This window comes from Postia placenta, assembly GCF_002117355.1.
Source record: "Postia placenta MAD-698-R-SB12 unplaced genomic scaffold POSPLAscaffold_8, whole genome shotgun sequence".
Taxonomy (NCBI): domain Eukaryota; kingdom Fungi; phylum Basidiomycota; class Agaricomycetes; order Polyporales; family Adustoporiaceae; genus Rhodonia; species Rhodonia placenta.
This window is the reverse complement of record NW_020169839.1, coordinates 1,777,371-1,800,186: the sequence shown is the minus strand read 5'-3', so window position 1 is coordinate 1,800,186 and position 22,816 is coordinate 1,777,371. Positions and strand designations below refer to the sequence as shown.

Sequence of the window (22,816 nt, the reverse complement as noted above, 5' to 3'; positions counted from 1 at the left end):
CTTTCCCTGATTTCGGTGCCACTTGGTCATGCGTGACGTCCACCCGCAGCCCGCTGCACGGCGGGTTGCTCCTCGCCCCCCCGCGTCCTCCCCTTCCCCATCTGCGACCACCACCGCGTGCACCGGGGGTGCTATTCCGGCTGGGGCCCTCGGTAGAAGACGATGGCTTGCCGACTCGGGAGGAGTTTGGCTTTCTTTTCCTCCTTTTTTCCTTTCCTTCTTTTCATCTGTCCTTGCTCCCCGTACCTACGCGCGTTGGATGTCTCGGACAGTGCGATTGCACCGCGCTCTCTCTATACACTCATACCCTTCATTGGCATCCGTACATTACTTCATGCGCTCTACTATACGACCCCGTAGATACCTCACACGACAGGGGTGCCGCCGCCCGCATTTCGCGGGCCGGCGCCCGCCGCGTCTTAGCACTATATGTGTGCTTGTTGCGGGATATAAATGTAGATTTCATCACCATCATCACCACATGTACTGCAGCGTCTTGCAATTTTCGACGCGGGCGGCCACGACTTTCAAAGGGCTCGGAAGCATCATCGCCTCTCCAAGAAACGCGACGTTCTGTGGAAAGGTTCCCCCTCTCATATAGTCCTCCTTCGGACTGGCTACCGGAGTCGTTTACCTTAGGGGTAGACTCTCGTGACGGATATTGAAGTAATTGCGACATCGCTGAGTTGCTGGCAGCACTGATATTGTCGCCTTGGTCTTCGTAATCCTCCACAGCATCAAAGCTGCCGTTCACTGCCGCCATACCACCTGGCATGGTGAATGAACGCTGACCCGAAGAGCTGGATGGTGAGCGTCCTGCATCACGCAGTCCATTAGCACTTCGCCAGCAACGAGAGTACGGAGACCAGATAGTGAGGTTCAAATTCGTAGGAGTTAATTGAAACATAAGTGCCATTTGTCTTGAGAGGATGCTCCGCGTCCTTTCTGACAAAGAACCATACGCACCTCTCGTTGCATCCCAGCCCAAGATCGAGCGCATTCTTCGCATGTTCAATGGAGTACGAAATAAGTTTAGCTGGAAGCCTCTGCATGGCGTCGATTCAGCGGTAAGTAAATCACTACGATGAAACATGGCTTACCGTTCGGGAGCTATTAGAGCCAAGGACGATACAAATTAAGACGCGATTCGCGCGCTAATTGGTCGCGTCGCGTCGCACCCAAGCGCCTAGCGACTTGCTTTGAGACTTCTATACGCATGCCTCTCGGTCCTAGGCAGCCGTATCGCGGCGCGCACCGCAAGTTGGTCCTTGCGTTTGATATTGGGACCACATACAGCGGTGTGAGTTACAGTATCTTGGATCCAGGCGAGGTGCCACAAACTCAAGGCGTACGGCGGTATGTTCAACCCTATTATCTCAGTCCTTCTCCGAGACTCACATGTAAATATATGCCGCAGGTTTCCAGGTCAGGAAAATAATGCAAGTGACTCGAAAATCCCGTCCATACTTTATTATAACAAAAACGGTCAAGTAATGGCTGTGGGCGCCGAGGCTTTGCTTCCTCACATCATGGATCAAGCCGAGGACGAGAACTGGACGAAGGTCGAGTGGTGGGTTTATTGATGAATCTAGCTAGTTAAATTTGGATCAATTCAAGGTTTCTTAGGTTCAAGCTCCACCTTCGTCCTCATGCAGCAGTTGCGGCATCAGAAAACAACGTCGCACAACATGGCCGTTTGTGACCACTCCCAGTGGGCAAGAACATTGTAGATGTCTTTGCGAACTTCATGGAATACCTATACAACTGCGCGCAGACATAAATCACGGAAAGCCACGCGAACGGTCTCTGATTATGGCAGTCTGTTGAGGGCAAGATCGACTTCGTGTTCAGCCACCCGAACGGCTGGGGTGGTGTTCAGCAGAGGAGGATGAGGAGCGCCGCGGTTGCTGCAGACCTCATCGAGGATACACCACATGGCCATGCGCGGGTCACTTTTGCTACCGAGGGAGAGGCGTGCATACACTTCTGCGTGCGTAGCGGGCTAGCTGCGAACGCATTTGAGGCAAGTGAGCAAAGAGAAGTTGCATCGACGATCGTCTCACTGTCTTGCTAGGGCGGCACAAATATCATGGTCGTCGACGCTGGTGGAGGAACAGTAGATATCAGCACATATAGGATGGAAGGCAGAGACAATATCAACTTGGAGGAAATTTCCGCCCCGGAATGTAATATTCTGTTTCTCTGTTTAGTGGCATCGCTGACATCATATATCGCTAGGCCTTTTTCAGGGGTCCGCTATTGTTGGCTTCAGAGCTCGTGAATATCTGAAGCGTACGTGTGACATTGACATGCTCGTTACATTGATTGACATGTCCATGGATATGTCGCAGATCAATTATCTGGATCACGCTACGGTCAGGATCAGGATGTGGACGAGATGGCGAGGCAGTTCGACAAGACTACCAAGACTATCTTCAGGAGCCCGGAAGATACAGCGTACATACGCTTCGGTTCCATGCGTGATAAAGACCCGCAGTACAATATCAGAAACGGGCAGTTGACGCTGTCTGGGTATGTCTTGGAATTGGCTGTAGCGGATACTCTAATTTACTACAATCATAGTGCGGAGGTGGCGTCGATCTTCAAGCCGTCCATCGAGGCTACGAAGGAAGGGATAAATCGGCAATGCAATGACACAGCAGACTCGATCTCTGTGCGTACGCCTGATGCTCGAGCAGGGTATCTAATGATGTTGACATAGATGATTTTCCTTGTCGGGGGCTTTGCTGCAAGCCCTTGGTTGTTTTCTCAATTAAGTGACTATGCAACTAGTCTCCACGTTGGCCTTTCCAGACCGGATACTCATACGTTTGTCTTTTCTATGCTCCTCTTGATGGTATCATGACGGCGTGCAGAAACAAAGCAGTAGCAGAGGGCGCAATATCTTTCTACCTCGACCACTTTGTGTCTGTTCGCGTAACCCGGTTCACATACGGCGCGAATGTTCGTATATGCTACAATCCGGCAGATCCAGAGCACCTTCGACGAGTCGATAAGGCTTATGTCGACGATGCAGGTATCAAACGCGTCAAAGACGCCTTTCAGGTTGTCTTGCCCAAGGTGCGAGTTTCCGGTCAATGTATCATATCATAGCCTCAGATAACATGTCCAGGGCACAAGAGTCTCCGAACAAAAGGAGTTCACACAACCGCTCACAAGATTGTCTCGACATGTGCAATCTCTGCAGACAGTCTGCGCGAGCGTCATCTGCTATACAGGACAGCTTAACCACCCCCGGTGGACAGACTTGGAGCCGGGTATGTGACCCCACCATCCGACGCACTCAGCGTTGACTCGGGCGACATCCTCAGAAGCATTTACGTCCCTGTGCACTGTCGAAGGCGACACATCACTTGTTCCTCACGTGCCGAAAGATGGCCCGAACGGGGTGTACTATACGCAAGACTTTCATCTAATCCTTTCTTTCGGCCTGACGGAGCTCAAAGCTCAGCTGAGCTTGCGGGAAAATGTACGAGCTATCGTTCCAATCTGTTCTTGTAATCTAACGAACAAATGGCTCAATTACTATAGAGCGCCGAAAAGAGGTAGGAGAAGAGTCTTTCATCATAGCAGGAGCGGCGAACTCATCTTTTACGTATTGGATCACATAGATGCCCAGCGAAGACGATCTACGCGGAATGAAAACTGGCAAATCGGCATCCTTCTGACCAATAGCTTACGGTCGTGGATGGCCAGAGCCTCTCCCGTATCCATGATCGTAGGTCGCACCTCACTGATCGAACATATATGAGCACGATGGCATAGACTATTCATGAATTCATTAGTTAGAAATTTCCGCGGATAGGATGAGGTAGACGACGCATATAGGGATTTGAATCCGGGCTGAAGTACAGGACACTTCATGTCCGCCGTCGTGCTTTTGCGTTATGTACAAGTATTGATTCCAAGCAGTAAGCAGCCTGGGGGATACGACGCAGCTTTCTCGCTTTGCCGTCGAGACCAATATATGGGGCTAAGCAGACAATGCTAGCTTAGCTAGGTGGATTTTGTCCGTCCGGACATGTGCAGGTATGTTCGTCATCTCTGACAGCGTCAAGTCCCATTTCCTGACCTACGTGAGGTCATCAATGAGGATGTGCTTATTCGTGTTAACCCTAAATCCTGCGCTGCATACCTCATATCGATCTACTTTAGTTGGCTATGTAAAGAAAGATATGCTCAATGTGTTCTATATTTCACGAGACACGATGGAAACTACACGTGGATCCCCAGAGCACTTCACGGTGAATCGTCTGGGGGTCCCTTTGTGAACCGCTCCCACATCCGCGAGCACACGTTGCGCGCGAGGACAAACGGCTCGTTCGTCCACGCCTTCTCCCACATGCGCTGCATGAGCTGCACCTGCGCGCCCGAATCCACGCTCTCGTGCGTGAGCGCGAGCAGCCGCCGTGTTGGCGCCAGCAGAGTCGCGACTTGCTCGCCGATCGGTGGGAGTGACGGCGGGATCGGAAGGAGGATCGACTCGCCGCTGCACAGACGAGTAATATCCGCGTCGCCAGTCAGTCTCAGGTCGGTCCAGAACAACGGGGCACGCACATGAGGTCGGGATATGGCCGCTTGGGGTACATCACGTCCTGCGGGCGCCCGCGCCCCTGCTGGGACGCCGCGCTCAGGTCTGCCTCCGCCTCCTTCGCCGGTGGCCCGCCTTTCGCCGCCGCCCCGCGCCGCCGCTCCTGCTCTTCCCAGCGCTCGGTCGCCTGCTGCTTGTAGCGCTGCCACCACGCCTGGCGCTCGAGGTCGCTCTGCATCAGGTCCAGCTTCTCCTGCGCGGCCCAGCGGCTGCGGCTCAGCCAGAGGTAGTAGCCCTCTTCCCAGCGGCGCGCTTCCGCGTCCATGCGCTCGTGCTCGCCGTCGCCCGCGCCGACAAGCAGCTGCGCGAGGCTCGGCGTGCGCTGGCCCTCGGGCGGAAGCGGGATCTTCGTGCGGGCGGCCGCAGGCTGCTCTGACGCGGTCTGCCCGGACGCGGCGAGGACACGGGAGACTTCGTGCGCGAAGACACGCCGCAGGCACATGCTGCGACACCAGGGTTCGCGCTGTTCGGTGCGGCCCCGCACGGTCTGCGCGCAGTACATCAGACAGCGTTCGTCGACTTGGGGAGAGTATCGGCCTGCGCAGGGAAAAACGGGGAGTCAGAGCAGGAGCCGAAATGAGAGGAAATACAGTTCCGGGAGACTTGTCGCGCTCTGTAGCAGCTTCGGTCTACACGGAGTACGTTCGATCGCTCATCACCCGTTCATGCGGAGCATAATAAATAAGCACCAAGACCATTCGCTACACGAGGATACGGGTGTAGGTGAGCAAGTTACTAGAGATCCTGCACCGGGCGAGGCAGGGTTTCGAATGTATTCAACGGGGAAAGCTCGCGGACATGACCCAGCATATGCACCCAGAATGACTGGTACTCAGGAAGCATACACGAGGCTGCACCGCTGGACCAATAAAGACTAATACCACCTACCAAATCACGTCAGAAACGTATACGCCGGACCGTGCGCATACAAATCAAGGTGTTCGTCCTCCTATATAAAGACAACAGAGGACAAGTCGTGCAAGAGCGAGCGCGAGAGTTCCCCGGAACAGTGATTTAGGCCATATCAGAACTGACCTTTGGGCTGGCGGACAATCTTGATGGAAGGGACGCGCGACCAGTATATAGGGAATGCATGGCCTGGTGAGGGTGCTTTTGACCCGTCGGGCTGCGTCGTGCTCGAGCTGGGGGAGCTAGAGGCAGAGGACATAGGCGGAAAAGAGAACGAGCGGAGCTAGAGAATGCGGACAAGTCTAGAGTGTTTCGTCGCCGTCGTGCACGATGAGCTCGACGAATATGCCAGCGACGCCACCCATCACCAGATTCGGTCGGAGTTTGAATCTGCTGGCTACAAAGTCTGCAATTTTGAGGTCGGCGCTTCTTCAACGCGCCGTCTGAAGAATCGCTGTCGCAGCTCACGCACAGGGAGTCGTCCTCTCGTTCTTCAGCTGTGGGGAAAGTCCCCGGAGATGCAGAGCACGTCCTGCCTATCTTGGAAAGCAGCCACCCCCAAGCACGGTGGCCTGGGCAGGGCAGGAGGGACATCACCGCGCGGGCGTGAGCTCGCGCGCCGTTCCATCCACTCTGCCGCCTGTCGCGTTCGTGCGCGCGTCCAACCAACACGCCGGCATGCGGAGATACGAGCACGCTAATCGTGGGGTGTGTGCACGGCGCGCGGGCGATTTGTTGCTCATAGACAAAGTTATGCGATCGCGGGACACGCTCTCGCGTGCCCGTCAACGGAATGGGGCTTACTCTCGGTCGGCTCGTCCATCTCAATTTTTTTCTATCCTCGCGCGGTTCGCCCGTTCGCTGATGCCCGTGCTGGCGTGGACTGATGTGTCTTGGTGAGTATATGCATTCTTTCAATCTACTTTATGATGCTTGTTTGCTTTTTTGAATTTCTTCAGGGAGTATACCGCGTGTTTCATACGCGCGGGCGGGCTCCAGAACTTGACACCTCTGATCTTTCTGCACTCATTCACTTTCGTGTTCCTCATGCTGACTATATTCTGTCAAACAGATACACAACAATCGTGGCTATGACCTGCTTGATTTTGCATGTACTCAGTCCCTATTATGTTGAATGCAGCAATGCGGTCGTTTGTTCTGTCATTCAATGTGCTGCAATTGTTTCGTGCCCGCTAGGTTTTCCGTCATCACGCCTCGACACCATGTCGACTGGGTGAACTTGAATCGTTCGAGACGTTCATTGCGAGCGAAGCGAGCATCTCTCGGCTGAAGGGGCTGAGGCCGGGCTTTCAGTTAAAACAAACACGTACAAAAGATGCATGCAAGCGCCCGGGGTGTTTTTGCGTTGAAAGGACTGTAAGTCACTCAAATATCGGGACAGGCGGGGACGATTCTACAGAGACTGAACCATCCCCCGGGAGCGGAGATCTAACCATCTCCCTCCTCGGGGGATGCCTCAAGCGCCCCCCACAATTTCTGGCAGGGGCGCTTGATTTTTCGAGCAGATCACGTGACATACGCACTATCGCTCTGTTCCTGTTTTGGATTTCTGGGCAATAATCTTATCTGATATGGATAGCTGCCTAATCCGGTTATGCCCCAATAAGATTAGAAGTCGCGTTTTTTGCCCTTCTTGGATATTGCTCCCGCCTGCTGTTCCCTCAGCGCCCAATTTATAATATATTTCCATTTGAGGCCATAAAACGACAGTGAACCCCCCTAATACAGCAGGAGGCAATTCAGAGTCTTCCTAAAATGGAATACGCACGTGATTAAAGTATTTTTCTCGTCAGGAATGCACGTGAGGCCATTCCTGTTTTGGAGGGTAAGCGCCCCTGCCAGAAATTGTGGGGGGCGCTTGAGGCATCCCCCGAGGAGGGAGATGGTTAGATCTCCGCTCCCGGGGGATGGTTCAGTCTCCGTAGAATCGTCCCCGCCTGTCCCCAAATATCCTTCAAACTTGGTCATCAAGGTCCCCAAACACTCCCAGGCATGCAGCAAACGAATATATGCAAAAAGAATTGCATAAAAGTGGGACTTTGTTGCGAAATAAGTATAACTGTATGAAAAGCAATTAGACGCCTGGCCGCTGGTGTGGCCCCCTGCCATACAATCTCGTCAAATGTTCTGACACCTGAGTCCTTTCTCTTGGGGATTTCACTGATTTAGACATAACTAGATGTCCTATCAATACATTTTTGTCGGTACTGCGACGTAGGAATCAGCGCTTCGCGAGCCACTTCCCGTGCAGCGGGTGCATATTAATAATATTGTACCATTGGACAATACAAATGGTACCGGAGGAACAAGTGCGGTGTGTCTATCATGTGCTTGTGTTCTTCGCTAATACCGATTAGCAATACGCTATGAAGGTTTCACGCAGCGCCAGAGGCCCACACTTCCTGTGATGGATACGGCAAGGCGGCAGACTGTCTCTGCGTTCACAGCTTGTCTGCTTTGCATCGGCGCAACTACCTTTCAAAATGCTTCACTCCGAACGAGACGATATCAAGGTATTATCTATGTTCCATGCCACACGATCTGCCGATCCTTGCTCGTGGTGATACGCCCCAGATGATGTCGAGCAGCATCATACTGACGGCCTCGGAGAGCCATCGAAATATCATACAAGACTGATACAGACATAGGACCACCGCATCGCTAGCGGAGCAAGCTGAATACATATGAATACATAAGCTACTGTACTGTGCCTGGCTTCATACGACATCAGCATCACTCCCATACCCCAGACAACAGTGGCGCTCACCACCCACACACATCTCAAGGCTCTCCGTGGCCGCCAGCATCGTCACTGCTCATCTCCATCTCTTCCTCCTCTAACAGACCAAGCTCATACACGAACGTCTCTAGTACGACCTTGGGTTTCACTAGCACCGACACCTGCAGCTCGTCCCCCAGCCCCTCCCTCGGCTTCTCACATCGCCGCAGCCCCAGCGCCGCCGTGCACAGCACGTGCAGTCTCTCATCCTCCGGCTCGCCCCCGCCCCGTTCCACATGTGCTCCCGCTGCCCCCTCGCCGCCGTCGCTATACACATCCTCCATCCGCGACGAGTCGAATACCTCGTCCATACGCACCAGCACCACCTCGAGATCGTGTGAGGTGATGCCTTCGCCTACGGCCTCCTGCAGCGCGAGTGCACTGCGCACTACCGTCTCGAGGCTCTGCTGGGTGGACGGCGTGCGCACCGCAGCTGGACTCGCACCGGCAACGAGCAGGATGTCCGCAAGGCGCTCCGCGAGCTGAGCTGTGAAGCCTTCGGCGAGGTCTCGGCCATTGTACAGGCGCTGCTTCGAGTACTGCCGTGTGAGGGAGCGCCAGCGTCCGGTGACGGCCTGCGACTCTGCTCGCGCGAAGTCAGTGTCATTGGGTCGCGACATGGAGGCTGAACATCGTACCTGACTTCAGCATCTGCTTGTGTATGCTCGAGAACGTCGCGTCGCTCTGGTGCTGGAAGTCCCAGGCGGAGACGATCCCGGCCGCGAAGCTGACCATGTCGGCCTGCATCGCGACGTGCACCAGGATCGGGTCTTCCTCGTGTTCGATCGACTCTAGGAGCTCCGCCATGACAGGGCCCACGGCGGTCTTCGTGCGCTCAGAGGCGTCCGCAAAGTCCGCGCCGCTGCGGCCGTCGTCCTCGACGTAGAAGGCGTTCGTCAACACGGTAGCCGCCCGGGTGATCTCATGGTTCAGGCTGCGCACCATCTGCATGACATCCGCGTCGCTCTGAGTGTCCCCGGGCCCCGCCCACGGTTGCGCCTCGGGCAGCGCCGCCCGAGACGCGCCGAGCAGTTCCTGAAGACCGGCGCGTTCGTCTGCGAGATGGCGCTGGCGTCCCTGCGCGAGCAGGGTCGACTCCTGCAGCTCGGCGTCTAGCAGCTGGACGCGCACTGTCTGCGCCTCGAGTGCAGCCTCGGCTCGCCGCAGCGCGTCCGCTTGCCGCCACAACTCCCTCCGCGCGAGCCCTTCCATTCGCCGCCAGAACTCCACCTCCTCACTCGCGAGTTCCATGACAAGCTGCACCTGTGCGGTCTCTTCGCGCAGACGCTCGCGCAGCGTGCGTGTGGTCTGACAAGCTTCGTCCAGCTGGGCGCGCAGCTGCGCGTTCCGCCGGGAGACGACCTGTGTGATGCGCAGGCGCCCCGACGCGAGCGCGCGGAAGATGATGTGCGCGCATTTGACAGCGGTCAGGGTGAGCGCGACTTTCCAGGCGACGTGGAAGAGCGGCGTCAGCGTATGCAGGTTGAGCGACATGGCCATTGAGAGGAGACATTGGGGGGCCCCGCGCCGCGCAGGCTGTGATGATATTGGCTGGCGCCAGCGACACGCCTTGACGGGTGGGCGACGCGGTGAGGCAAGCGGGCGTGGAGCACTCGTGGATTATGATGATGGACACGAGTTGCGTGCGCGGCGAGGGCTACCGCGAGCCGGACGGCTGGAGCGGTGCAGCGTCGCGCACAGCCATAGATGATGGGATGGCCATAGCGGGGGACAGCGGAGGCCGTATAGGAGTAGATGTTGTTCGGCGGGGCTGCGTCGGTGGGAAGCCGGCATATGAGTGCGGACGGACATGCGCTTCGCTCGGGGGCTGTAGAGCGAACATGAGGTCACCGCATGGGTGACGCGTGGAGGCGACAAGCACTAAGTCGTGGATTGCCCGCCTCCTGCGATGCGTGCGCTGCGCACGTTCCACGAAGCGTGTTGATTCCGTTCTATTTGCAGCACCAGATGTGTTCTTAGCACTTACATCTTGTGACATCCTCAGACGCTCGATATTCGAGGAAATCACCAGCCTGATGCTACAGGCAGCGAGGGAACTCTCGGCATCGACAGGGCTGTCAGTCCATTCAGTCTGAGAGGGCACCCAGGAGGCAACCGAACTGCTCAGCCGTGCCGTGGGCGAGGTGGGTCCAGCTCAACGCGTCTCGTCACGTATCGGGACGCGTCCGGTCACATTCGTGTCACGCGTTCCTTGCATCTTAAGCGTGAAATGGTACGCTCCATTAGATCTCCTGGTGTTTAATGATTTGAGTCTCGCGAACAGATATACAACTCCTCTGGAGGAATAGACATTCTCGAAGACCTACATGTTCGACCCTGATCCCGTCGCTTTTAGTTTTTCGACGGCCCACTCCCAAGTGTCGCCCACCATTTGTCCTTCTTCGCCTCTCCACCTCTGCGCTTGACCACCGTAGACAGACCAGAGCTGACACCCTTGCGGCCGCCCCCCGGGAATGCCTCTATCACTCGTTTGTCCGTCACTTCAGACGAGTGCACTCGCTCCTCCGCCTCTTCCGATCGTTTTCTTTTCTTCTTGCTGCTAGCGGACGCTGCACCCTCTGGTTGCTGTCCCTTCTCCCATTCCTTGCGGTGCAGGCGGTAGAGCGCCATGGTCGCGCGCGCGTCTGTCACCTGTAGACGCATATCTGGATATCAGCCGCAACCGCGAGGGAAAACAAATACGTACGCTAGAGTGCTCGCCTGATTGGATGGCCACGCCTAGTTCTTGTTGTACGAGATGGCGCAGTGCTGCTCGCCGAGTGCGAACTACCTTGTGCTTATGTGCGTAGATCTGGGTATCGCGGGTGAGGTGTCGTGGATGTGAGAGAAGTAGAGCCTGAACAACATGATGTTGTGAGTAAGGATGGGGTAGAAATATGGATCGCTCGAAAAACCTTAAGATCGTTGTGGACTGCGTGTCCAACGAGTATACGGTCCTTCAGCAATTCGGCTATTTGCTTTTGAACCTCAGCGAATGGTCGTGCTAGATGCAGAGCCTCTGAGATCCTGCGACAAATGAATACATCGGAAGGCTCACCGTCGATCATGTCCTTGGGACGGACACCACTAAACTCTGTCCTATAGTCCACGACACGTTCACGCTGGCGAACGAATACGTCCAACTGGATAGCTCCGTGATAATTCACAAGACTAGCCCGCGCGAGCGACGACTCTTTTCCCTCCGGTCCGACCCCCACCATCTCGCAGTCGAGCGCGAGATATTTTCCCGGTCTAGCGTGATCGAAAGACGAGCCGTCAGAATGAATGGATCTGCGAGTACATGAGTAGGGTCGGCTCACTGTTGCTGGTGAGGGGAATAGTTCAGCTCGCCTGATATCATGCTGCGCAGCGCGGACAGGGATTCTCCATTCCGCACTTCATCCGCCAGTGGTGCAGCGCCCTTGGACTGCTGCTCTCTTATGAAAGATGTTTCCACAAACGTCTGGCCAACGACGGTAGACTCTGCTGGCGAGACATTGGTGTGCTCGACTTTGCGTCGTTTCCGGGGTGCGTTGGATGATTCTGCACTAGGTAATTTCTGAGCGGGAATTTTGAGTGGGCCTGGCAACGCGAGCCTAGCTCTTCTTACCTTCTGCAAGGCTTGCCAGTTTGAAGAAGGTTTTTGGTGACTGCTTTTGGCGGAGTTCGGCATAGGAGTAGTGATGATTTTGAGTAAAGCCCAAGCGAGCAAGTATTTCCGAACGGTAAGGAATGATTTTAGAACCGGGAATGTACAGGTAAGTGTCTTATCCCCAGCAACCATTATGAGCTCTGACATGAAGCGGCTGCATCTGCTGCGAGCAACACACGAGCAACAGCAGTATGAGATGCAAACTATGTAGTGTACGTAAATTGAGCAGAGCCTTCAACAGAGCAAGTGTAGTTTTGGGCCTCACTGCACGCCTGCTTTCCAGGGTTTACCGCGTCTGAAATGCATAGATAAGTGGTTATTTCCAGCTATGAGTAATTATGGCGATCAATGTTGTGACCGCTTGCAGACGCTCATCGTCGCTCCCGCGAATGTCGCGACAGACAATTACTGTTTCTCTGTTTTTGCCACTGCTATGGATTTCTCGACTGTGAATGAGCTGCTGGCGGGCAGCGTTGGCGGCGCTGCCCAAGTCCTCGTCGGGCAACCGCTGGATACCATCAAGACACGCGCGCAGGTTGCGCCCAGTTCAGTCTTCCTGCCTGCCTGTGCTTATGACGGTACATTGCTTATAATTTCCATGTGTTCATGCAGGAGGCATGTTTGTGAGTTATCTGCTTGGTATCTCTTTCCCTCGATCATGACGTGAGATCGCAGAAAGGACCTATGGATATCCTGGCACAGACTATTCGCAAAGAGGGATTCTTCGCGTTGTATAAAGGTTATTTACCCTTCGCGTGGATTGGTTCGAATGTTGTCTTGACAGACATATGCTCAGGCATGGCTAGCCCACTTATCGGCATCGCTGGGGTCAATTCCCTACTGTTCGCTGCGTATGGACTGTCGAAGCGGGCCATCTCGCCTTTCCCACAGCTCTCGTTGAAGGAAATAGCAGCGGCGGGTGCTATGGCTGGAGCAGTGAACGCTATCCTAGCTAGCCCAGGTATGTAGAGGCGAGTGTTTACCTCTGCGGGTGCTGGAACTGCAGGACACAGTGGAGATGTTTAAGGTCCGCATGCAGGGTCAATATGGTTCGGCCACCGACAAGCGGTTGCGCGAGGTTGCGCGTGAGATGTGGTCGCAGTGGGGGATTCGTAAGGGCATCATGCGAGGTTACTGGGTACGTAGCTGTCTTCTCCTTCCTTCGGCTGAGCTGACTGTGAGAGTGTAGATTACCGTTGCACGAGAGATTCCTGCCTATGCGGGGTACGTCCTTCCAGGGTACGTTGGTACACCCCTCTGACAGGTGTTTCCGTCAGGTTCTACACTGGTACGTGCTTCTGATTGCTATGCCGACCATTATTTATCTCCGATGTCTTCAGCTTTCGAGTTTTCTAAGCGTAAATTCACTGCTATCTACGGCGACCAACTGCCTGTGTGGGCTCTTCTTTCGAGTGGTGCCACTGGCGGGGTAGGATCCTGCAACATCGGCAAAATTTAGTTCTCACGCAGCGTGTAGATTGCTTACTGGCTGGCATGTTATCCACTGGGTAGGCTCCCGTTAACATTTCTAAACGTTTCATCGCTGCATTCTGACGGAGGCATCTCCAAAGATGTTGTCAAGTCGCGCGTGCAGCTACGTGATACGCCGCCGACCGGAACGCCCGTTCAATATATCGCCCGCGAGTTAAGAAACATCGTTGTGGAATCAGGATGGTGAGTTAATCATGGCCAGGGTTTGCATAGCCTGCTTCATCGAATGCTGACATCTGTTCCGTGCTGGCAGGACTGGGTTGTTCCGAGGGCTGTCTCCGTCTTGTGCGTACACTAGAACGAGTAGACCTAGCATGCACTAACTGCACATGATCTACATCGTCTAGTGCTGAGGAGGTCAGCAATACCGTGCGGCACAGCTCAAATATTACTGACACCCCCACCTCACAGTATACCCGCTGCGGCGAGTACGTTTGCAGCATATGAACTGACACGAGGTATGTGTTCTCACCGCTTTCAGTCCGGGTTTTGTGTCTCAATCAATCTCACATCGGCAGAATACCTCAAGGAATTCACCGGCGTGTGAGAGGTAAGTGTGTGCGCATATCCCAAACGTTCATTCCCAGTCTAATGGCGGGCTATTGCCAATTCCCTAGTCATTAGGATGAGGCCATGTCATGTGCGATCTTTCTCACATACCAATGTTACGACCGCGAGAAAAGCGACAGGTTCTCCATAGCCCTGAATGTTGACATCCGAAAGTGAAGACGCTAATCCCTGCGTCGGGCTCGGGCTTCAGCCTGGCCGCGTCTTCGCGGTACTCTCCAGACACATCTGTCGACTAGCCGTCTCTATGGTGAAAGCGCGCTTTGTGTCTTTGAAGCAACGCAGTCCCAAGTCAGGAAACCGAATATGAAGTGCGTCGATGATCGGCACATATATGTATAACTGGTATAGACCTGGGCCAGAGGCAATAGTGAACATCCGTTGATTGGTTCCATCACCTTGGTTTGGGTTCGGTTTGGATACAGTTGGTTGCGGTTTCAACGAGTGGAACGCTTGCCTTCTATGTCTTAAGAGCGCCCGGACCCTCCGGCACATGGTGTTGACCGCAATAACGATGTGATTGTGTTCAAACAGTTTTGTGCCGGTAATATTTACCATTCTCTTTCGTGCACGTACCCAAGCAGTGCAGGGCAGATTTCTGATTGAGAGATCGTGGCGTAGCGGGTGTCCAGCTCATGTGGACATCACCTCGATGAGGTCACCCGCCCAATTACAATTGGTGCATTTCGTCTACGGTGCGTAAATCGGTCTTGAAGTTTGTTCGTTGATCAGAGCTACTTGATGGACGCCCCGGGTCCTTCTCATGTGCGCCTTCTGCCCGAGCCATCTCCGTCCATCGTGTCCCAGACCACGACCCCGTCAATGCTGGCCACGGAGCAAGGCGGCTGTCCATCAGCGCGCCTGCATCATCGTGCCGCCGCGATGCTGATGAACGCGCGTACGACGCGTCTGGTCGGTGAGTACGGCTCTCGTACAGGCATTTACTTCGTCAGATTGACGCTTCTCGCAATGTGGCACATTGCATTTGTACCCAGATGTCATCCACTTGGGACTCTCGTATTCCTGTACCTCTTGGATAAGATTTGCATGTCGAATTGACTACCTACTTGGGCATGATCCCAAGGCACGCGCTCCACCTTCTCTCCTCACCAAAAGATCTGTGTGTCAGAACCTAGAGGGGGTGGGCGCCTTAGGCCATCACAAGATGATGCCATATCTGGAAGAGTAGCCGCATTTCCCGCGTCCCACACTCCCGTCCGTCAGCCGTGCCATTCCCGCTCTCTGCTCCATCCATCTGTGTCCTTTGTGGAGACAGGTCCTCCATACCCATCTTGGCATTTGGGCGTTCTGAGATCCAGCTGCAGGGGCTTGACACTTGCACGCGGTGGGGAAAAGTGGGGATGCGGCCCTTCAACCATGCTTCATAGATGCGTGCTGCAGCGTGTTCCTTGCTCTACCAGATATCACGACAAATATCTAGGTCTGTACTGCGCTCGACGTCCAGTTGTTTCAATCACTCGCGATTACGTCGATGATCAAAGCTGACGGCTCTAACTGCGTGAGCAAGCCTTCCCATATAGCAAGTCCACAGCGCTAATCATCACGCTCAGTCCCCAAATGATGGAGACAAATCGGTCAATCTGAGCGTCGTCGCCGGTGTCTTGGGGGTTGTGGCGCTCGTTGCCCTTCTTGTTCTGATCGCTGTACCTCTTGCGAGACACCACAAGAAACGAAGGGTCGTCAATGCCCGAGAAGATCTCGAAAGCGGTTTCTTCGGGTCTCGGCGATCGTCCGACCGTCATCAAAAGATGCAGCATATAGAGCACACTCTCGGACCGGACCTGCTTTTCCCCCTCATCGATCCTGCGTCTAATATTACCTGGTCAGATCTCCGCTCGAAGCACTCGAATACCGAATCGGTAAACGAGGTTGAGTACTCCTTCCGCACCGATAACGCGACCACCTCGCACGCTACGCTCAGGACATCCTACGTGGACGAGATGAGCCAGGACATCGTTGACGCGCATATGTCGCCGTCGCGCTCAACGCAGGGTCCGACACCATCGGGGTTTGCGTCCAGGATAGACGCCAGCACAGCTACGGGAGGTGCTGCATATTCTTCTACGCACCCTGGGAGTGCGGGTCGACCGCTCAGTGCTAGTATGTTCCCCCTCTCTCCCGTGTCTCCTGTCTTCGCATCTGGCGTCGGCAGGAGCGCGAGCGGCCGTGCCAAACCCGCCGTGCATAGACCAGGCATGGAGCCACTCATGGAGGACAGCGATCATCAGCCACAGTCGCGCCAACTGCCCTCGCCGCCCGCTTCGCCGGACCAGCCGCAGCCGCTTTGGGCAAGTAGCTCATCAAGGCGGCGGCCAAGTGTGGCAGGCTCGCACTCATCGTCGTCCGCACTCCCCTTTCGCCCACGCTCATCTACAGGCCCGTCCTCCGTCCCTCTGACCGCCGCCTTCCAAACGAGTATGCTACGATCCTCGTACGCTTCCTCCTCGCAACGATATCCTTCTGTCGTATCCTCGCCTCGCCCCGACTCGCGCGGGCGCGCCAGCTCTGTAGCTCTCGAGTCGGGCTCAGAAGGCCAGCCGCACGACACACGGCCGGTGGACGCGTCCCGCCGCATGAGCGCCACGGACATTCGGCACAGGCATCCCACGGGTATGGCTTCAGGCAGCGACGAGCCGCGTGCCCTCCTGCGACCATCTAACGCGCTGCGCACCCCACAGTTGCATGAGGCAGGGCCCTCTTCCTGGCAAAGACGCGAGCAAGTCGCAGCAGCGTCCTCCACCGCTCGCCCCGCATCCCTATCTCCCATGTCGCAATCGTCCGGGCGCCCGGTCTCTGTGGATGCCGCTCGCTCGCCGTTGTCACCTGCATTGTTGCGGCACCCGCAGCAAGACCAGACATCCAGTCAACAACCACCACAGTCACCGCTCGTCCGGCGCAAGGACAGCCTTGCTCTCCGGCCGCTGCCGACGTCGCTGTTTGCCACTGCGCCATCGCCATCGCCATTACTCTCACCTCCGTACAGGCCGCTGCCACGCACACCGAGCAGTACACGCACGCGGTCGCACAGCGTGATGAGTGAGCGTTCCATGCCACGACACCTGCCGCCGTTGGACCCGCTACCGCCCCTCGAGTTTGAAAGCGGCGTCGTCCCGAAGGGCGATTCGCCCACGAACAGATCATGAACGTCTGTTGCCGTAACGATGTCCTGCTGAACTCAGTCCTGTACATCACGAGCGGCAGAAGGAACCGCGATACCATCTATTTAAAATGCAGGGTCTGCTTGTTGATAACGTTTATATCGCTTTGTGTCTTGCGTCTGCTGTCCGTTTGCTATCTGTATTATCCGAACCCCCAGAATCTGTATCATACATAGTATAGTCACGTCTAGTACAATGTAGAATGATAAGCAGGCAGACATCATATCTCTTGCCCCCATGAACCTCGATGTGTTTCATCGTTGCTAACTCAGTGTCTGTGCCAACAGGAGCTGATGAAATCTCAATTATAGTGGTTGCAACGAGATTTCGGAAAGTGATCAATTCAAAAGATAGCAAGGCTGCAAGTTGAATGGTGCTGCTCCAGAATCAGGAGGAGTGGCGTACCTAATGTTCGTCCACGAACAATCTGATACGTACGTGTGGGAAGCACGAATCCTGACCTGGCATCCCAACCTCAAAGCGCCCTATTACATCGATGTCTTCCAGCAGAGCAATGACCATCGTGCCCATGGTGGGTACACACCCTAAATTGTCATACGCGCTCAGAACCTGATATCTCACTCACGACATACGGTCAAGTAAACAATGACCAAGACCAAGCAGGCTGCAGCGAAGAATCCTGCGCCCCGTTCAATACTAATAGGTTTGAGGCGCCACAACATGGGCAGTATGTTGCGCAGTGTTTGCAGAAGCATAGGGAGATGACCTGACCGCAGCAGAAGAGCACATGGGCCGCCGCACGAGAGCCCCGGGAGGTGGTTGTGGGGCAGGGTATGCTATGCAGAGTGCCCGGGCACGTTCTCGGGGCGGCCACGGGCGCACAAAATGCGACCGCGGTGAGAGCGAGGGCGTGCGGAGACGCCGTGCGGACCCACACAGGAGAGTCAGATCGTGATATAGCGCGCGGAATGCGCAAAACATATCTGTGCCGTCCACACATGCTCTCACGCGGGGTCGGACGGCATGCTGAAGCGCTGAGTACTGGCGGTACTCATCACGCTTGAGGCGTCCTACAATCAGTGGGTGCGCATACATCAAATCCACGCGGCGGCGGCCGACTCATTCAACGGGCCCGACGTAATGGCGAAACGCCGCATGCCGGGTTGTACGGGTCAGTATCCCAGCTCACGCCGGGCGACGCCGTCTGCTCCCTCTGTGTCCGCAAATGGGTTGAAGGTGATGATTTTTCATGAGCCGATATATTGCGTCGGCCCTGGGGTGTTGCTGCTGCATACACGTGTACGCCAATGCAGAGCATACTAGAGTATTAGTGTAGCATCGGGCTCGATGAGCAGCTTTTTGAAATTTGATATACTCGGCTTGATATTGCTTACAACCAGGTATCAGAGCTCGCGATGGCCAACAGCCATATCGAGTGTGGAACGACTGCTCCAGCCTTCAGGCAGAGAAAAAGATCTGGGAGAATGTGAGTGGCAATTGACACGGCACACATTGTTGCCACTTCTTGACCAGCTTCAAAAACGCGAACAAGCCGCTAGGTTAGCCGAGAGCTCAACAGAGCACACGTGACTCCTCGAAGCGATCAACCAGCTCAACATCTTGCAGGAGAGCAATATCCATCTTTATGTTCTCCTTCTGACTTATTGGCAGCTGGTGAGATCCCTGCACAGTGCAATGCAGTCCCTTGGACGTATCATCCATCGAACATCCCGTTACCATCAGTGCTGCATTCAACAAGGCGACGGAGACCACGTTCGCTGTCACCACCGCATCCATCAGTAAAACCCCACATTTCCTGCACGGCCTTAATCTTGCCTTGGTCTCTGTAATCAAGTTGATTAAGGCAAGTAAGCTGAAAACAGCCTTATTTTTACTCCTGAATTAAGCTGAAAACTACCCTACTTCCTGAATTAAGGAACATTGAGCACATTAAGTTGCTCAAGGAAAGTTGGGGTTTTACTGATGTCTCCGTTCCTGTTGATTTGTATAACAATGATGAGTGCCAGCTCGTCAAGACCTTGACCAGGATGAATCTCGTCATGAGGCTTACTGGCAGTGCGCACGGTCGCGCAGAACAACGCTGGTTTCGGGGGTAGATGAGATTAACTTGATCGCGATCTAAATTTGTGAATTACATGCACATATATCCGATATATCCCGGGGAGTATTGCTCTCTTACCATATTTGGAGATATCGGTAACAGAATGACATGGAATACTGCCAAAAGTGGGACATTTTGAGGAGATTTGCCAAGTCCTGCTACTTGTAATAAACGACCTCGTGAGTGTCTCAATCGACAGACGCATCGACACTAGTCTGCGTTGCTAACCATAAACGGACATGGATGGCAATCGATCCATGTCTAGTATATGGTCTGCCGGAAAGCGCGCCCACTTAACTGGACCATCGCCTTACGTCCCAAAAAGGAAACGCGGCTGCAGCTTGCTGCCTTTAGTGTCGACTTCGACCTATATTCTGCATCCTGTACTATCAAATTGTGCACTTAAATTATTATTATTATTATTATTATTATTATTATTATTATTATTATTATTATTATTATGCACTATATTTGACTGTGGTAGACTTTCAGCAAGGATTTGTTCTCTACTGCAGCCCAATCCCATCGGACAAGCAGTTTGAGGCAGATTTAGGGCCTCTAGTGGAATAATATACTCAAAATTTAACAAAAATGTTACCGTAAACGAACAGAACACATATCGCACTCTACCAGCATGATGTACCCTCAATTTAACTGTGTACAGTATCGCGACGCGCTCTATGAGAGGCGCGATTGCACTGCGAAACGCGCTTCACGTGATCCGGAAAGTGCCGTAAGCGGCTTGTCCTGCAAACCGGGTCAGGTTTCATGAAGACTACATCGACACATTCCATGATGAAAGCAGCTCAGCGATCGCTGTGCGACCTCGACCTCAAGCACGACGGTCCTAGCCATGCGGACACTTCGAAATTGAGTTCCAGATCTCGTCTCTTGCGTTCACCATGGTTGCTCCTCGCGATGGTGCTGTTCGCAACATCAAGCTGGTACTGCTGCTTGATCCGGGAGAGCCCGCATGCGCCCTCAAGGGCAGCCTTGTGTCCACAAACATCTCCTCTGGTTCCGCAGGCGAACGCGGGTGTTTGGAGCGATGTGAGCAAAGCGCTCGAGACAGACGCTTTCATAGACAGGGCAGCGGACCTTCTGGGTGGTGCCGTTCGTGTTCCGTAAGCTTTCGCTCGCGCTGTCATCCTTACGCACTCATGCATTGCACATTAGAACGGAGGTGTACGATGAGATGGGTTCAATATCTGAAGACGCTCGCTGGGAGGTCTTTGCCTCTTTACATGAGTATCTAGTACAGGCCTTTCCACGGATGTCAGTATTTTGGACAAATATGTCGCCAAATGCGGAGTTTACATCTTTCGTTTATTGTCAGTCACACTACTCTGCAACTCACAAAGGTGAACACACATGGGCTTGTGTACACGTGGAAAGGCTCCGATGAGGTCCTCAAGCCCTTATTTCTGACTGCGCATCAGGGTACCGCCTATCTAAACATCTGGAACAGCATGGAGCCGCTCACTAACAATTGTGCAGATGTGGTCCCCGTCAATCCGGACACGTACGATCAATGGGTGTACCCACCCTTTTCGGGCCATTACGATGGTACGAGCGTGCCTTTGTGTTTTACCTATGATTCTCACATCACCCTCGCTACGCTTAGGAACATATGTCTGGGGACGCGGCAGCGAGGACGATAAAAGCGGTTTGATCAGCCTGATGTGTGTATAGGCTTGTTCCATTTCTTTTCACAACCGCGACTCTGAAACCCGACAGGACGGCAGTTGAAGTACTACTTGAGCACGGCTTCCAACCGAAACGTAGCGTAATTTTAGCCTTCGGTTTTGACGAGGAGACAAGCGGAATGCAGGTGCGGCCTAAGGTCTGTAGGAGGGCATGTTCTGAACGCGCACTGCACACAGGGTGCACATGCGATATCGGAGTATCTTCTGTCAGAGTACGGCGAGAATGCATTCGCAATGTTAGTTGACGAGGGCGGTGAGATTGAAGAGCAATTTGGTGCCCTGTTCGCGCTCCCTGCGATCGCAGAGAAAGGCTACCTTGATGTTCGCATCGATGTCGCGGCGCCTGGTGGCCACTCGAGTGTGCCGCCCGCGCATACGGTGAGCATGCCTATCCCCTACCGCACTATCGTGAAGCCAACATATATATAGACAATTGGCATGCTCGCAGAAATGCTCGTTCAGTACGAGCTGCATCCGTTCGAAGTGCAGCTTAAGCGTGACTCGCCGATGTACCACCATGCGCAGTGCCTCGCTACATACGCACCGGAGCTTCCAGGATCGTTACGCGATGCGGTGCTGGAGTCGGTCAGCTCTGATAAGGCTCTCCGGCGCGCACAGGATCTGCTCTTCGAGGACGATGTGTTCAAGGCATTGGTCGGCACGACACAGGCTGTGGATATAATCGGTGGCGGTGTCAAGTCGAACGCGCTGCCCGAGAATGCGATGGCATTGGTGAACCACCGCATTGCGACTGATAGGTGCGTCTGTCTCCTATCCAGTTGTGCACATGTCTCGATGGTGTTTACAGTTCCGTCGCTTCAGTCAAGGAACATGCCATCGGTTTAGTGAAGCCCATTGCGGACAAATTCAACCTCTCGCTCACGGCCTTCGGAGCAAGCCTTACGGAAGTTCAGGATTCCCCGGCGCATGGTTCTGTAACGCTCAGCGACGCGTGGGATTCAGCCCTTGAGCCTGCGCCGATCACCCCCACTGGTCCAGATGCTGCTCCATTTCAGCTTCTTGCTGGCACCATCAAAACCGCGCACCAGTCTCGCCGCTCGAATGTTCAGCTTGCCTTCAGCGAGGACTCGGAAATACATGTGATCCCAAGCTTGGGGTCGGGGAATACAGGTGTGTGTTTTACCAACCGCGAGGATCGTTATCCTGGATTCATGGTCCGAAAGATACCCAATTCTACTGGAAGTTGACGCCACACATTTTCCGTTACTCTCACTATTACTCTGGTGCGGGGCCCCGTGCGAGCGGTATGCATACGGTGAACGAAGGTGAGCAATGGTACGTCTGATATGTCGCCGGTCTTGTTTGAACTTTCCTGGTGTAGCTTGCCTGGCAGAGGGTCTTGTCGAGATGATCACATTTTTTACCGCACTAATTTTGAACGCCGATGAGGCCTCGTTATAGCATCATAATCGAATACCCTCTGTGGTGTTCAGCCACGCCCTACCATTTTATTACCGCAAAAGGGTGCCATACAGAGGCACGCAGACCCGCCATCGGTCGTGTGGACCGGCTAAGGGGTATCAGACGTCCTACTCGAATGCCGGACCTCGATGGCGTGTTGCGCTCTAAGTATTGCGAGTAAGCTTACTCCGTAAAAATGCTTCATCTCGCCCGCTTTTCCCGTGATAATCTTATATGCTGCGCTACTTTCAACGGATTCGCTGAGCAGTTCAATTCCATGCATACTAAATATTAGGTCTCGGGGTTTTATCGGTGGTCTGACTACTCTCCGGTATGGGATCGCTATCTGGATGAGTCACGATAGGACACAGGATAGAATGTCTCCGACGATGGCT

General features: G+C 54.3%; 6 protein-coding genes across 6 annotated transcripts; 4 read left to right on the top strand and 2 right to left on the bottom strand.

Moving 5' to 3' along the window:
* Nucleotides 1–1,216: 1,216 nt before the first annotated feature.
* Nucleotides 1,217–3,868, top strand: POSPLADRAFT_1047083 (hypothetical protein; the record flags this gene model as incomplete). The annotated part of the gene is made up of 13 exons (XM_024479202.1): nucleotides 1,217–1,356; nucleotides 1,418–1,570; nucleotides 1,627–1,657; nucleotides 1,820–2,023; nucleotides 2,075–2,186; nucleotides 2,239–2,292; nucleotides 2,352–2,532; nucleotides 2,584–2,674; nucleotides 2,723–2,829; nucleotides 2,877–3,081; nucleotides 3,134–3,278; nucleotides 3,333–3,490; nucleotides 3,827–3,868. 13 exons carry the CDS (start codon nucleotides 1,217–1,219, stop codon nucleotides 3,866–3,868), a joined length of 1,623 nt encoding a protein of 540 aa, XP_024338624.1.
* A 320-nt stretch (nucleotides 3,869–4,188) lies between these two features.
* POSPLADRAFT_1074677 (hypothetical protein) lies at nucleotides 4,189–5,838 on the bottom strand. Its single transcript, XM_024482733.1, has 3 exons — nucleotides 5,648–5,838; nucleotides 4,579–5,149; nucleotides 4,189–4,510 (listed from the first exon to the last, which is right to left on the bottom strand). Exons 1-3 carry the CDS (start codon nucleotides 5,778–5,780, stop codon nucleotides 4,261–4,263), a joined length of 954 nt encoding a protein of 317 aa, XP_024338623.1. The 5' UTR covers nucleotides 5,781–5,838; the 3' UTR covers nucleotides 4,189–4,260.
* Nucleotides 5,839–8,389: 2,551 nt separating this feature from the next.
* POSPLADRAFT_1117687 (hypothetical protein) lies at nucleotides 8,390–9,158 on the bottom strand (the record flags this gene model as incomplete). The annotated part of the gene is made up of 2 exons (XM_024483488.1): nucleotides 8,390–8,907; nucleotides 8,960–9,158. Coding segments are annotated over 2 exons (717 nt in total), but the record flags the coding sequence as incomplete, so codon positions are not given.
* Nucleotides 9,159–12,351: 3,193 nt separating this feature from the next.
* On the top strand, nucleotides 12,352–14,169 carry POSPLADRAFT_1040209 (hypothetical protein). Its single transcript, XM_024477698.1, has 15 exons — nucleotides 12,352–12,518; nucleotides 12,586–12,596; nucleotides 12,649–12,712; nucleotides 12,770–12,934; nucleotides 12,987–13,111; nucleotides 13,163–13,197; nucleotides 13,251–13,261; nucleotides 13,314–13,402; nucleotides 13,451–13,481; nucleotides 13,545–13,647; nucleotides 13,718–13,749; nucleotides 13,812–13,821; nucleotides 13,876–13,922; nucleotides 13,983–14,014; nucleotides 14,082–14,169. The coding sequence occupies exons 1-14, from the start codon at nucleotides 12,407–12,409 to the stop codon at nucleotides 14,009–14,011; spliced, it is 864 nt and encodes a 287-aa protein (XP_024338621.1). The 5' UTR covers nucleotides 12,352–12,406; the 3' UTR covers nucleotides 14,012–14,014; nucleotides 14,082–14,169.
* Nucleotides 14,170–15,523: 1,354 nt separating this feature from the next.
* On the top strand, nucleotides 15,524–17,433 carry POSPLADRAFT_1074675 (hypothetical protein; the record flags this gene model as incomplete). The annotated part of the gene is made up of 2 exons (XM_024482732.1): nucleotides 15,524–15,550; nucleotides 15,603–17,433. The coding sequence occupies 2 exons, from the start codon at nucleotides 15,524–15,526 to the stop codon at nucleotides 17,193–17,195; spliced, it is 1,620 nt and encodes a 539-aa protein (XP_024338620.1). The 3' UTR covers nucleotides 17,196–17,433.
* Nucleotides 17,434–20,211: 2,778 nt separating this feature from the next.
* On the top strand, nucleotides 20,212–22,421 carry POSPLADRAFT_1143918 (hypothetical protein; the record flags this gene model as incomplete). The annotated part of the gene is made up of 11 exons (XM_024485633.1): nucleotides 20,212–20,417; nucleotides 20,470–20,568; nucleotides 20,630–20,733; nucleotides 20,791–20,859; nucleotides 20,918–20,975; nucleotides 21,031–21,124; nucleotides 21,177–21,377; nucleotides 21,429–21,757; nucleotides 21,808–22,130; nucleotides 22,184–22,285; nucleotides 22,342–22,421. The coding sequence occupies 11 exons, from the start codon at nucleotides 20,212–20,214 to the stop codon at nucleotides 22,419–22,421; spliced, it is 1,665 nt and encodes a 554-aa protein (XP_024338619.1).
* Between the last annotated feature and the right edge of the window lie 395 nt (nucleotides 22,422–22,816).